The 15,557-nt window shown below is 39.0% G+C and overlaps 1 protein-coding gene across 1 annotated transcript in view; it reads right to left on the reverse strand.

Moving 5' to 3' along the window:
• Positions 1-12,947: 12,947 nt before the first annotated feature.
• The window catches only part of LOC143647645 (transmembrane protein 45A-like), a 49,992-nt gene continuing 47,382 nt past the window's right edge, over positions 12,948-15,557 (reverse strand). The window contains exon 8 of the mRNA XM_077117478.1: positions 12,948-13,052. Within this exon, the coding sequence (XP_076973593.1) occupies positions 12,959-13,052 (94 nt within the window). The 3' untranslated portion in view covers positions 12,948-12,958. The remainder of the gene's footprint in view (positions 13,053-15,557) is intronic.

Here is a 15,557-nt window from a genome sequence, read left to right on the forward strand (position 1 = left end):
TGATATTAGCTGTGGGTTTTTCATATATTCCCTCTATCATTTTAAGGAAGTTCCCTTGTATTCCTATCCTTTGAAGTGTTTTTAACAGGAAAGGATGTTGAATCTTGTCAAATGCCTTCTCTTCATCAATTGAGATGATCATGTGATTTTTCTGCTTTGATTTGTTGATATGGTGTATTACATTAATTGATTTTCTTATGTTGAACCATCCTTGCATACCTGGGATGAATCCTACTTGGTCATGACGTATAATTCTTTTAATGTGTTGCTGGATTCGATTTGCTAGAATTTTGTTGAGGATTTTTGCATCTATATTCATTAGAGAGATTGGTGTGTAGTTTTCTTTTTTTGTAATATCTTTGCCTGGTTTTGGTATGAGGGTGATGTTGGCTTCATAGAATGAATTAGGTAGCTTTCCCTCCACTTCAATTTTTTTGAAGAATTTGAGCAGAGTTGGTACTAATTCTTTCTGGAATGTTTAGTAGAATTCACATGTGAAGCCGTCTGGTCCTGGACTTTTCTTTTTGGAAAGCTTTTGAATGACTGATTCAATTTCTTTACTTGTGATTGGTTTGTTGAGGTCATCTATTTCTTCTTGAGTCAAAGTTGGTTGTTCATGCCTTTCTAGGAACTTATCCATTTCATTTACAGTGTTGTATTTATTAGCATAAAGTTGTTCATAGTATCCTGTTATTACCTCCTTTATTTCTGTGAGGTCAGTGGCTATGTCTCCTCTTCCATTTCTGATCTTATTTATTTGCTTCCTCTCTCTTCTTCTTTTTGTCAATCTTGCTAAGGGTCCATCAATCTTGTTGATTTTCTCATAGAACCAACTTCTGGTCTTATTGATTTTCTCTATTGTTTTCATGTTCTCAATTTCATTTATTTCTGCTCTAATCTTTGTTATTTCTTTCCTTTTGCTTGCTTTGGGGTTAGTTTGCTGTTCTTTCTCCAGTTCTTCCAAGTGGACAGTTAATTTCTGAATTTTTGCCCTTTCTTCTTTTCTGATATAGGCATTTAGGGCAATAAATTTCCCTCTTAGCACTGCCTTTGCTGCGTCCCATAGGTTTTGATAAGTTATGTTTTCATTTTCATTTGCCTCGAGATATTTACTAATTTCTCTTGTAATTTTTTCCTTGACCCACTGGTTGTTTAAGAGTGTGTTGTTGAGCCTCCATGTATTTGTGAATTTTCTGGCACTCTGCCTATTATTGATTTCCAACTTCATTCCTTTATGATCCGAGAAAGTGTTGTGTATGATTTCAGTCTTTTTAAATTTGTTGAGACTTGCTTTGTGACCCAGCATATGGTCTATCTTTGAGAATGATCCATGAGCACTTGAGAAAAAGGTGTATCCTGCTGTTGTGGGATGTAATGTCCTATAAATGTCTGTTAAGTCTAGCTCATTTATTGTAATATTCAAATTCTCAGTTTCTTTATTGATCCTCTGTTAGATATTCTGTCCATTGATGAGACTGGCGAATTGAAGTCTCCAACTATTATGGTAGATGTGTCTATTTCCGTTTTCAGTAATTGCAGTGTATTCCTCATGTGTTTTGGGGTGTTCTGATTCAGTGTGTAAATATTTATGATTGTTATGTCTTCTTGTTTAATTGTGCCTTTTATTAGTAGATAGTATCCTTCTTTGTCTCTTTTAACTGTTTTATATTTGAAGTCTAATTTGTTGGATATTAGTATAGCTACTCCTGCTCTTTTCTGGTTGTTATTTGCATGAAATATCTTTTCCCAACCTTTCACTTTCAACCTATGTTTATCTTTGGGTCTAAGATGTGTTTCCTGTAGACAGCATATAGAAGGATCCTGTTTTTTAATCCATTCTGCTAGTCTATGTCTTTTGATTGGGGAATTCAGTCCATTAACATTTAGTGTTATTACTGTTTGGGTAATACTTTCCTCTACCATTTTGCCTTTTGTATTATATATATCATATTTAATTTTCCTTCTTTCTACACTCTTCTTCACACCTCTCTCTTCTGTCTTTTCATATCTGACTCTAGTGCTCCCTTTAGTATTTCTTGCAGAGCTGGTCTCTTGGTCACAAATTCTCTCAGTGACTTTTTGTCTGAAAATGTTTTAATTTCTCCTTCATTTTTGAAGGACAATGTTGCTGGATATAGAAGTCTTGGTTGGCAGTTTTTCTCTTTTAGTAATTTAAATATATCATCCCACTGTCTTCTTGCTTCCATGGTTTCTGCTGAGAAATCTACACATAGTCTTATTGGGTTTCCCTTGTATGTGATGGATTGCTTTTCTCTTGCTGCTTTCAAGATCTTCTCTTTCTCTTTGACCTCTGACATTCTAACTAGTAAGCATCTTGGAGAACGCCTATTTGGATCTATTCTCTTTGGGGTGTGCTGCACTTCTTGGATCTGTAATTTTAGGTCTTTCATAAGAGTTGGGAAATTTTCAGTGATAATCTCTTCCATTAGTTTTTCTCCTCCTTTTCCCTTCTCTTCTCCTTCTGGGACACCCACAACACGTTTATTTGTGTGCTTCATATTATCATTCAATTCCCTGAGCCCCTGCTCAAATTTTTCCATTCTTTTCCCTATAGTTTCTGTTTCTTTTTGGATTTCAGATGTTCCATACTCCAGTTCACTAATTCTATCCTCTGTCTCTTGAAATCTACCATTGTAGGTTTCCATTGTTTTTTTCATCTCTTCTACTGTATCTTTCATTCCCATAAGTTCTGTGATTTGCTTTTTCAGACTTTCCATTTCTTCTTTTTGTTCAGCCCATGCCACCTTCATGTCCTCCCTCAATTTATTGATTTGGTTTTTGAAGAGGTTTTCCATTTCTATTCGTATATTCAGAATTAGTTTTCTCAGCTCCTGTATCTCATTTGAGCTATTGGTTTGTTCCTTTAACTGGGCCATATCTTCAATTTTGTTGGTGTGATTTGTTATTTTTTGCTGGCGTCTGGGCATTTAATCAGATTTCCCTGAGTGTGGGACCCAGCAGGTTGAAAGACTTTCCTGTGAAGTCTCTAGGCTCTGTTTTTCTTATTTTGCCCAGTATGTGTTGCTTGTCTGTCTGCGGGTCCCACCAGCAAAAGATGTTGTGGCTCCTTTAACTTTGGAAGACTCTCACTGCTGGGTGTGTGGTGGAGACAGAGGAAAGGTTGTAAGCTGGTTTTAATGGCTTCAAACTGTGAAGTCCTGGGATCTGAATTCCTTGAGAGAGGGATTCCACCTGAGTTGCGTTTCTCCCCTCCCACGGGGAAGGTTCAGGTGGTAGAGAGCCCTGAAAGCAGCCTGTTTCTGCATTTGGGGGCAGTTGCAACCTGTGTAATCCCAGCGCTGAGCCCAGAGGCAACCAAGCCCCCGTAGAAACAGCTGCAGAAGGCTTGTTTCGCCTCCTTTCCTCTTTTTCAGTTAGCCCAATAGGCGACTTCCACCTTGATCAGTTTTGCCTGAGCTGAGGGCCTATTTTTAGTAGTCAGAAGTTGTTCATTAATGCCACTATTGGTGTTAGGTTGGACTCAGTCTCTACTACTGTTGGAGACTCTTTTCTTTCCCTCCGGGAAGTCGCCTTGGGAAAGGGGCACTGACCACTTGGGGAACTGCTGATCCGAGGCTCCCAGCCTGCCCGGGAAGCCATGTGTGTGGGAGGGGCTCTGGCCGCCAGCCTCCACGGCTTGGAGAACCGCCGATCCGAGGCTCCCAGCCGGCCCAGGAAGCTGCATGCGTGGGAGGGGCTCCGGCGGCCAGCCGCCGCGGCTTGGGGAACCGCCGATCCGAGTCTCTCAGCCGGACTGGGAAGGAAGGAGGGAGGGAGGCCAGCCACCAGCCGCCGCAGCCCGGCGAAGCGCACACCACTCGGGAACCTCACCACAGCGGAGTCTCGTACCCGGTCCATCCATTCCAGACTGGGGTACACTGTGTGTCTGATCTCTGTCGTGGCTCCGGGAGCTGTTCTGTACTGTTTCTAGTTATTTAGTAGTTGTTCTGGAGGAGGAACTAAGACGCGTGCACCTTACTAAGCCGCCATCTTCTCTGGAAGTCCAGTGTCTTTACTTTTTTATACTCAGATGGTTTGCCCTGATCCTGATTCAGCCTGAGACTGTGAAGTAAACCAAGCGGGAAGCCCCCAGGGGAACTCTCCTGCAAAGAAAATTAAATCACGCCAATTTTACCATTCTAAACATTCATGATACTTGGTGGGACAAAGAAATCCCAGTGCTCTCCATAAAAGTAAAATCCACCTATGGCCTCTTCCTTTATATACAAAGAACCATGAATTCTTACAACCAAGAAAAATTCCGAGTATTCCATTCCTTCTATAAGGAAATACAAAAACAACCCCAGCCATTCCCACAAGCACTCAAAACCTGTTCTCTCAACTAGCAAAACAGGTGGCCTCCTCCCTAAATGTTTTCTCCTATTATCTGTGTATGAATAAATATGGAGGACCAATGGCCATGGGAGGCAGGGGAACTAATGTCCACAGAAAAAATAAATGTACCAATTCCCGGCTCAGACCCAGTAAATGGGACCTGATAATTTCTATAATTGGAAAAAAAAAACTGTATAGCCAGATGGGGAAACAACTTTCCAATTCCAATCAGAAATCTCATCTGTCTGGGGCAACAGAGTAAAAATGCCACTTTATGGTGAGGATCATATAAAAATCACACAGCTCCTGATCTGTCACCATTAACTTCTTTCCCTACCTTAAAAGGTTTTTGGAGCAATATTTCAGTTCTAGGGTTTTGGAAAGCTCCTGAAGGATTGTGTTGGATCTGCGGCAGAACAGCCTATTCTGAATTGCCTGAAAGATGGTCAGGAACCTGTGTGTTAGGAACCATCCACCTTCTTTCTTCCTAATTCCCCTATTAGTATACCCCATCTATGAATCAGAAAATAGCTGGGTCCAAAAAAAAGGCATACAAATAGGGAATTGGAAAGACAATGAATGGCTTCCCAAGTGAATTATCCAGTATTATGGGCCAGTAACGTGGGCAGAAGATGGGTCATGGGTATACCAAACCCTAATTTACATGCTAAACCACATCATTCAGCTTCAGGTAGTGGTGGAATTAATTACAAATGAAACTGCCCATGCTCTGAATCTGCTGGCATGGCAACAAACAAAATTTAGAACAGCCATCTATCAGAATCGATTGGCTTTTGATTGCCTGTTAGCCAAGGAAGGTGGGTGTATTAGTTAGGGTTCTCTAGAAAGCAGAATCAACAGGGAACACTCACCAATATAAAATTTATGAAAGTGTCTCCTGTGACTGTGGGTACACAGAGTCCAAAATTCACAGGGCAGGCTGTGAAGCTGATGATTCCAATGGAGGGTCTGGAGGAACTCCACAGGAGAGGCTCACCAGCTGAAGCAGGAAGAAGCCTGTGTCTTCTGAATCCTCCTTAAAAGACTTCCAATGATTAGATTAAGCATCACTCATTGCAGAAGACACTCCCCTTGGCTGATTAAAAATGGAATCAGCTGTGGATTACACTCCCCTTGGCTGATTACAAATGGAATCAGCTGATGTGATCATGATTTAAATTTATGAAATGTCCTCATTACAACATACAAGCCAGCACTTGCCCAGTCAGATCAACAGGTACCACCACTTGGCTAAGTTGACACATGAACCTGACCATGACAGTGGGGTATGTGGAAAATTCAACCTTTCCAACTGTTGCTTGGAATTAGACAACCAAGGGAAGGTAATAGAGGAAATCACCAATTGCATTAAAACACTAGCCCATGTCCCAGTTCAAACTTGGAATGGCTGGAACCTCAAAAACCTATTCAGAGGATGGTTCTCAACTTTTGGGGGGTTCAAAACTCTGATTAGAAATGTTTTAGTGCTGCTTAGTATATGTCTTATCCTCCCCTGCCTCCTCTATTGCTTACTAAAAAAGTGTGAGTCATACCGTATAGACATTAATAAACAGAAAAAGTGCCTCCTACTTACTTCATCTCAGGACCCTGAAGATGAAATTATCATGAATATGAGCCAGTCTCCACAAATGAAAATAGTGCTGCCATAAAATATAATGTGATGAATAATATCATCAAAAGAGAGGAATGAGGTAGTTTATAAGTTTAACCTCAGCATTATTACTGTATATAACTCTATGAATTTATGTTCATTTCCTTGTGAATTTGTGCATATCATCTTACGAATTTATGTGTGAAATTATGTACTCCTAAAGTACATAGAAAGCAGGAAATAAAACATAATGTCTGCAGTGTCTGCCTGCTCTTGTCATATCCGCAGGCACTGATCCAGGTCACGTACATGGAACAGGGGTCCTCTGCCTATGTCCCATCTCAGACAAAAGAAATTCCATACCTTTCCAGTGTTTACTACCCATTCCCATAGTAACTCCAACCTTGTTTACTAGCCTAATAATTTGGAAACAAAGAATATTCAGGGCTCAGAATTTGGACAGGAGTCCTCTGAGACTGCTGACAATAAAAGTTTTGTCCACTTCTCAGAGGCCCCAGTGAATTTCTTGGGTGTCATTCAGAGTTTTCCCTACTTCAGTGATTCCCACCACATCCCCATTTAGAAATGTGCAGAAAACAGATGGATCTTGGAGGGTGAGAGTGGACTATTGTAAACTTAACCAATTGGTGACTGTAATTACAACTGCTATTCCAGAGGTTGTATCATTGCTTGGGGAAACCAACACATCACCTGGTATTCTGTAGGCAGCTATGGCTCTGGTAAAAGCTTTTTGCCATATATCTATTAATAAAGACTACCAGAAAGAGATTGCTAACTTGGCAAGGCCAGAAAATACCTTACTTTTCCCACCTTGGGGGTACATCACTCTCCAGCCCTACACCAAAATTTTGTCTACAAGGACCTTAGTTGCCTTTCTTTTCCACAAGACATCATACTGGCCCATTATATTAAGGACAGGAACTAGAGAGCAAGAACTTTCAAATAATATAGACTTATTTGTAAGACATTTGTGTTTTGGGAGATGAGTGATAAATTCAACAGATATTTAGGATTCTTTCACTTCAAAGAAATTTCTAGGTGTCCAGTGAAATGGAGCATATTGAGATATTCTATCTAAGGTAAAGGTTAAGCTGTTCCATCTGGCCCCTCCTTCAACTAAAAAAGGGGCATAACAGCCTATTGTCTTCTTTGGATTTTGGAGATAACCTACACCTCATTTGGGTGTGCTATTCCCACCCATGTGCTGAATGACCCCAAAAGTTTCTGGGTTTGAGTGGAGTCCAAAACAAGAGGAAGTCCTAGAACACATATATTCTTCCATGCAAGGTCTTTGCTGATTGGACCATATGGATCCAGCAGGTACAATGAGGCTGGAAGTTTCAGGAAGAAACAGGTCGTTTGGAGCCTTTGGCAGGCCCCTATAGGAGAATCACAGACTGGACCCTTCGGATTTTTGAATAAAGTCCTCTATCCTCTACCAATAACATCTTTCCTTTTGAAAAACAGCTTTGGCTTGCTACTAGTCCTTAACTGAGACCAAATGCTTAACAATGGGCCACCAAATTACCATGAGAACTGAATTGCCCCTTATGAACTGCATGTTGTCCAACCCACCAAACCATAAATTTGAGTGTGCACAGCAGCACTCCATTGTCAAATGGAAATAAATGTCTTGAGCAGGCCCTGAAGGCAAAGTAAGTTACACGAAGAAGTGGCTCAAATATCCATGGCTCCAGCTCCTGCCATTTCACTTTCTTTTTCCCAGCCCACATCTATGACATTGAGGGACTTTCCTAAAATAAGTTGTCTGAGGAAGATAAAACTTGAGGCTGTTTTACAGATGGTTGTGCATGATGTTCACCTGAAAGTGAACAGCTGCAGAAGTACAGACCCTTTCTGGTATATCCATGAAAGTTGTAATGAAAGGGAATTCCTCCCAGTGGTTAGAAATTTGATGAATGCACCTGGTTGTTCATTATTCTTGGAAGGAGGAAAACCAGCAGGTGTCTTTGTAAAATGATTCATGGGCTTTAGCCAATGGTTTGGCAGGATTGTCAGGGACTTAGAAGGAGCATAATTGAAAAATTGATTTCAATGAGGGGTAAGGGAGAAGTACATGGTTGGACTTAGAGAAAAGATGAAAAACATGAAGGTATTTGTGTCCCATGTGAATGCTCAACATAGGGTGATTTCAGCAGAGTAGGATTTTAATGATTAAGTGGATAGATGAACCATTTTGTTGATAGTAGTAGGCCACCTTCTCCAGACACTCCTATCATTGTCCAATGGACTCATGCACCAGTGGCCATCATGAAGAGGGATGGAGGTTATTCATGAGCTCAGTAACTTAGACTTCCACTCACCAAGGCTGACCTTTTACAGCCACTGTTGAGTGCCAAATCTGTCAGCAGCAGAGACCAATATTCTGTCCCATATATGGAAACATTTGCCGAGGTGATCAGCCTGCTACCTGGTAACACATTGAATACATTGGACCATATCCATCATGGAAGGGGCAACATTTTGTTCTTTCTGGAATACACACATACTCTTTCCTGCCATGCAATATTTCTGCCAAAACTACCATCCATGGACTTTCTGACTGTCTTAACCACTGTCATGGTAATTCTATAAAGCATCAGTTTTGTTTTGTTTTGTTTCATTTTTTGCATGGTGAGAACCCTGCCTGCTGAGTCACCGTGGCCCACTGTAAAGCATCATTTTTTGATTAAGGAACACACTTCATGATGAATGAACTGTGGGAATGGATAAATGCTCATGGAATTCATTGGTCTTACCATGTTCACATCATCCTGAAGCAACTGTATTGGTAGAATGGTGGATAATCTTTTGAAGACTGAATTAAGGCACCAACTAGATTATAAAACCTTACAGGTTTGGGGCATTGTGCTGCAGAAAGATGTAGATGGTCTAAATCAACATCCACTCTGTGGTGCTATTCTTCCCATAGCCAACATTCACAAGTCCAGGAATCAAGGAGGTGGACAAAGATTGAAATCATTCACTATTACCCCTAGTGATCCACTAGAAAAAACTTTGCTTCCTGTCTCCATGATCTTATCCTCTGTCTTAGTTCTATACAGAGGATGTTTCCACCAGGAGTCACAGAATTATTCCATTGGACTGGAAGTTAAGACGGCCAACTGGCTACTTGGGGTTCTCATACCTATGAATGAATAGGCAAAGAAGGAAGTTACTATACTAATTTGGTCTGTTGATCCTGATTACCTACTATAAAAAATGGAGATAAGGAGGCATATGTCTAGTAAAAAGGACACCCCTTAGAGTGTCTCTTGTGCTACTGTGTCATTCAAGTAAGTGAAAAACTGAACAACCCAATCCAGGCAATACTACTACTGGCTCAGACTCTTAAGGAATGAAGGTTTGGGTCATACCACAAGGCAAAAAACTATGACCTGCCAAGGTGCTTGCTGAGATTAATGGGAATAGAATAGTAGTAGAATGTAGTTATAAATACCAGCTGCAATCATGTGGCAGTTTCAATAACAAGAACAGTATTTTTAACAGTATTTTTTCCTTATTTTGTTATGAATGTGTGTGTGTAGCAAATACTTTTTTCCCCTCTCTTATTCCCTTATCATACAACATAAATTGTATCAAATTTATACTACAGTATTTAAGTTACAGGATATTAAAGATAAGACTGACTATTACAAAGAACTTGGATCCTCATCTGGGGAAAGGTTTAGTACATATTTGGTTGTAGGTAGGGTAGTTACATCATGATAGGTAGAAGTATCATTACATAATTGTCTTTATTTGGAGAGTATGTATGGTGTAAGGAGATATGTACAGGTGCCAGGTTGACAAGACGTGGCTGTGATGATTAATTTCATGTGTCAGATTGGCCAGGTCATAGTGTCTAGTTGTTTGGTCAAGCAAGCCCTGACCTGATTATTACTGTGAGAGTATTTGGTGGGTGGGATTTTCATCTAGGGCAGCTGATTGCATTTAGGGCTGATCATATCTATAATCAACAAGAGATTGCTCTTCCCTAAGAGGGTAGTCTTATCAAATCAGTTGAAGGTTGTAAAGCCAGAATTGATCATTTCAGAAGTCAGAAATTACTATTTCTGCCTCTATTTCAGCCAACCAACTTCTCTTGGGGAATTGTACTTCATCTTCATAGGAGTTTCCAAACTGTACCTTACTCTATAAAATTTGGATTTACCAATCCCCACAATTTTGTGAGCCAGTTCCTATAGTGAATATAAAAGTAAAAGAACCAAAGATGTATTTATATATTACATGTATATCATGAATATCAATATATTCATGAAGATATATATATATATCTTCAGTTCTTTTTGCCTGGAATCCTAGAGAACCCTAACTAATACAATGGGATACCCACAAATCAGTGTTTGCAGAAGCTCAGGCATTGACACAAAGATTTGTGGAAGAACTAAGACAAGGCAAAAATATATAAGGGAGGACATGATCTACCCATTCTTTGGTAAACACTTTTCTTTGGAGCCAGAAGATCTATCTGTAAATGCATGATATGTAAACATATAAACACTATAATTCCAGATAAAGTTGTAGAGGGAAGGAACTTGGTGGGCTGGGTGGGGTGCCATTTTCCCTACAGTATTCATGGAAGCCTCTTTAAGAAAGTACCATCCTAGGGAAAATGATACTACTCTATCCTCCTATTGTTCAATCCCCTTCTCAGCTTTATTTTTCTTAATTTTGCTTATTAATGGCTGAAATTATAAAATTTGATTTGTGTTGTTTATTGTCTTTGTCTCCCATGGGAATTTGAGTTTGCTGAGGACAGGGGCTTTGGCTTGATTTTCTCTTTATTCAGAGTTCATTGCACACAGCTTTGCACATTGTAACTGCTTATAAACATTTCTTGGGTGAATGATTCCACTGAAACCCAGATGTTGATAAGGGTAGACTAAATACTAAGTTCCCTATCCTGTGTTGAGAATTTAAAATGTTTTATGTTTTGTCATAAATTATTTTCAGTTTCAGAAAACATGTTGAAATATACTTCTTTGTAAATCAAAACCTTTACAAATTCTACATATTGATGCAAGAATTCCCATCTTACCATTTTGTAGAATAATTCATTTGCTGCCCAGAAAGCACAAGGTTAAGAAAATACCAGTCTCTCCCATTCCTGTTCAAGCACACATTTTATTAATTTCTCCTGGCATTCCATAAAAATGGTGAGCATAAGAAACAATTCAATAAAATAGCCATAAATTTAAAATAATGATGTAGAGATTTATTACTCCATTCAGGGGCAGGAGACATACAGCAAGTGTGCACTTATGCCTAAACCACATATTCCACCCCTGAGCACATACCACACTTCCCTTAAATTCTCTCTGTGCAGAGACTGGAGGAGCAGACATTTCTACTAAGACTGCTAGCATATTTGCACATTGTTTGAAAATTCCCACATTAATCTGGTTCATGCTAATTATTCCTGGAGTCCCAGCTTTGGCCAAGATACCAGCAATTCTCTTGTCAAGAAACCACAACTGAAGGTTTATTACTTTGTAACCACAATTTGCAGGAGTTATAGAAACTTGCTGAAGTTACAAAAGATCCATCAAATATAAGACACACCTGGAACAGAACAACAGGATCTCATGAGGACCATAGTGATCCTAAGGTCACTAAGGTTTCTTGAATCATTCAAGATAAACCTTTGGGCAACAAGGTTTGTTCTTTTCAAACCATATGTAGCAAAGTGAATATGGGCAATTCACAGGCCTAAAGAATCCACTCACCTCCCTCCTTGTGAGGTTGCTGTGCTATATACCAGATCAGGGCACACTTTGGGACTTATAAATTCTTCTGGAATACAGGGAGCCTTCAGGATTTAATAGCCCATGTACCATCTTCACCTGCCCACAAGGCTGCTTCCTTTCTTCCAAGACTGGGTGGTAGTGCAAGGATTCCTCCACACCTCCTGCCTTTTTCTATCATAGTACTGACTGCCTTTCTGATTAACGTTGTTAACTAAGTTAGCTGTCCACATGTTTCAATTTCACCTCAAAGACTCTAAATTCATAAAATGTGACAGCCAGAAAGGCCCTGAACTTCTTTGAATTCAATTCTCTTTAGAGAGAAAATCAGGCTATTACTAAAACCTTTAAGGCTGGTTCATGGTAGATACAGAATTAGAAACTGTGTTTTCCTGATTCTACACTGGGGGTCCTTAGTGCACAGGGTAGGTGAGGGCTCTGAATTTTAGTTGTTTTAACCTCTCAACTATTTTGGCGAAGATGTCATGGTGGTAATGCTGAGCTGTATGATGGCTTTTTACTCTTCATAGATAATATTACAACTTCCCTTTCCCAGTTTCACATGGATTTGCAATCAGGAGTCCTAGAGATCCCATTAGTTATGATATCATTCATATTTTCTGAAAGATTGCACAACTCTGGAGGACATCTAGTCTATTCCCTCCAGGATACAACTCATGTGTAACAGAGAGTGGTGTCTCCTCACTAAGAAGGATTTTTATTTCACTTAGCTTATTCTTTGTGTACAGGTGGGGTGCAATTGAATAACAAAGCAAAGCTTTGAGATTTCTGAAACAAGGTACATGTATTCATCTATTTCTCTTTGCAGCAACAGAATAAAGAACTAAATTTCCATGTTTAACAAATTACAGATGGTAACAAGCTGGGGAACCTTGAGCATAAAGATTAAGAAAATAAAATTAATATTTTTCATGGAGTGGACATCAAATATTAGAACATCTTTCAAGAGTCCCACCAGCCCCTGAAATCCATGACTGATATGCACTAGTGGACTAATCACCAAAATCAACCTTAAAAATCCTAAAAATAAAATATTTAAATTCAAGTACTTTAACATAATTGGAAATACATATGCTACACTCATGATCATCCTCAAACAGTAATTCTAAAGTAAAAGAAAACCATGAACAAAGACAATACAATAAAATAATTATCTAGAAAGACTGGATGCCCATCAAAATCACATCTCTTTTTCTGATTCCTGTTCTTGTTCAGCATTTTTCAGGAGTCCAAATTTCAAGGGGCAGAACTTCTTAAGTATAGATTTGACCAACCTGAGGGGAATAAAAAGGGGTGTCACATGTTAGATGGCTTTAAAAATAAAATTCCAAAACATTATGCATGTATAAAACAAATTCAAAATGGAATGTAAATCTGAGAAACCCAAAAGGAAAATTAATTTTATTTGGATTGGAGCATCCTGAAAATTTGTGTGAATTAAAGTAAGGTATAAATGAACAGATGTAATATGCATTATGAATGTTTTATGTGACTGTTTAATTAGAAGCTTATTATTCATAACTTTGATGACTTCTAAAGCTAATCTCTGGGCAGCGAAGAGTAAAACCACATCTTCCACTTGACAAGCCAAGAGGAAACAGAGCTTGTTTGAGTTTCTGAATGAGGTAACACCTCACTGTGGACTGCAAAAAGCATCCCCCCCCCCCCTTTTTTTGACAGTTTTAAAAAAATATTTTTATTGTCAAACCTTAACAAATAAACATGCAAACATTCTTGACATACTAATATTCTATATATGATGTACAATCAATGGCTCACAATATCTTTGACAATTTTTAAGGTACCATGATTTATGTAGCTAGTCCCTATTGCTGGACAATTATATTCTTTCTACTTTCTTGCTCTCACAAGTAATGCTGCAGTAATTATCACTGTCTCTTCATCTTTTTAAATCCTTTAGCCTTAGGATAAATTCCTAGGATAAATTGGAACAACATTTACAGGGGTTCCAAGGAGGAATTAAAATTCATGTTTCAAACACTTGAAAAATATTCAACTATCCTTTCTCTACAACTTTACTGCTAGGAATTTATCCCACCCCCTTTTAAAGGGAGTACCTGAAGCCATTTACTTCCTCAGGGTTGGCAGCCCACAAAAACACCCATGCAGAGGCTAGGCTGGATTTCGGCCCCTACTTGCCCCTCAGTGGTCACCTCTGTGTAGGGACAGGCTGCTTGACTGCATATGGTAGCTCTTTCTACATGAATTCAGAAGTTCAAGGAAGGTATCCTTGTGATTAGTTGCAGTGATTTGAAGAATTTCTAGATTTGGGGAATCAGGTTTTTAAAATATATTTTTATTTTATCTTCACACACATACATCCCATATGCGGTGCACAATCAATGGTGTTATCATCACATAGTTGTGCACTCATCACCATGATCATTTTTTAGAACATCTGCATCATTCCAGAAAAAGAAATAAAAGATAAACTTATACATATTATATCCCTTACTCCTCGCCCTTTCCCCACATTGACCACTAGTATTCCCATCTACCCAATTTATTTTACCCTTTGACCCCCAATTATTTATTTATTTTTATCCATTCTTTTTTTTACTTATCTGTCCATACCCTGGATAAAAGAAGCATCAGATACAAGGTTTTCACCATTACACAGTCACATTATAAATATTATATCTTTATACAATCATCTTCAAGAATCAAGGCTACTGGAACACAGCTCTACAGTTTCAGGTACTTACCTCCAGTCACTCCAATATACCATAAACTAAAAAGAGGATATCTATATAACACATAAGAATAACCTCCAGGATAACCTCTTAACTCTTTTTGAAATCTCTCAGCCACTGAAACTTTATTTGGCTCATTTCTTTCTTCCCCTTTTTAGCCAAGAAGACTTTCTCAATCTCACGATGTCAGGTCCTGGCTCATCCCGGGATACCTGTCCACATTGCCAGGGAGATTTAGACCCCTCAGAGTCATGTTCCATGTGAGTTCACCTGTTGAGTTGGTTTAGAGAGAGAGAGGCCACACCTAAGTAACAAAAGGGGTTCTCTGAAGGTTACTCTTCGGCCTACTTTTAAGTAGGCTTAGCCTATCCTTTGTAGGAATAATTTTCATAGGGGCGAGTCCCGAGATTGAGGGCTCGGCCTATTGATTTGGTTGTCCCCATTGCTTGTGAGAATATCAGAAACTCTTCAAATGGGGGAATTTGAACACTTCTTCCTTTACTCCCAATCTTCCAAGAGGACTTTGCAAATACTTCTTTATTCACTGCCCAAATTATTCTGGGATTTATCAGGGCATCACAGTAACCTGGACAAATCAACAAAATCTCATGCCGTATTCAAGATTCCATTTACTTACAGTGTTCAACCAAACTGACTATACAAGTAAAAGTAGGAAATACATTATCCAATATAAAATTTTGCACCAAATAAACATCTCACCCTTTGGTCTCACACAGAAGTTGAAGTTTTAAAATATGGATGATTTCATCCTTTACCCATATTCTGATTTACTTGGTCCTATGCAGATCAGCTTCATTCATATCTCTACTCAAAGTCTGATTACTTTTTCAACTTTTTATATAGTTCCTGCATGGAGTAATGCTGACTTTCATAGCTTCAGAGCTCTAACCCTGAGTCTCAGGTGTCACATAAATACCAGAAGTTTCTGGAAATGAGCAGGCTGTAAACAAACAGTTCACTATCTCAGAATTTAGAAATAACACTTACAACTCCTGAAGATACATGACTGCTATAAGAGCTTACAATCTAGGACCCTTTACAATA

Source organism: Tamandua tetradactyla, chromosome 10, assembly GCF_023851605.1.
Source record: "Tamandua tetradactyla isolate mTamTet1 chromosome 10, mTamTet1.pri, whole genome shotgun sequence".
NCBI classification, from domain to species: domain Eukaryota; kingdom Metazoa; phylum Chordata; class Mammalia; order Pilosa; family Myrmecophagidae; genus Tamandua; species Tamandua tetradactyla.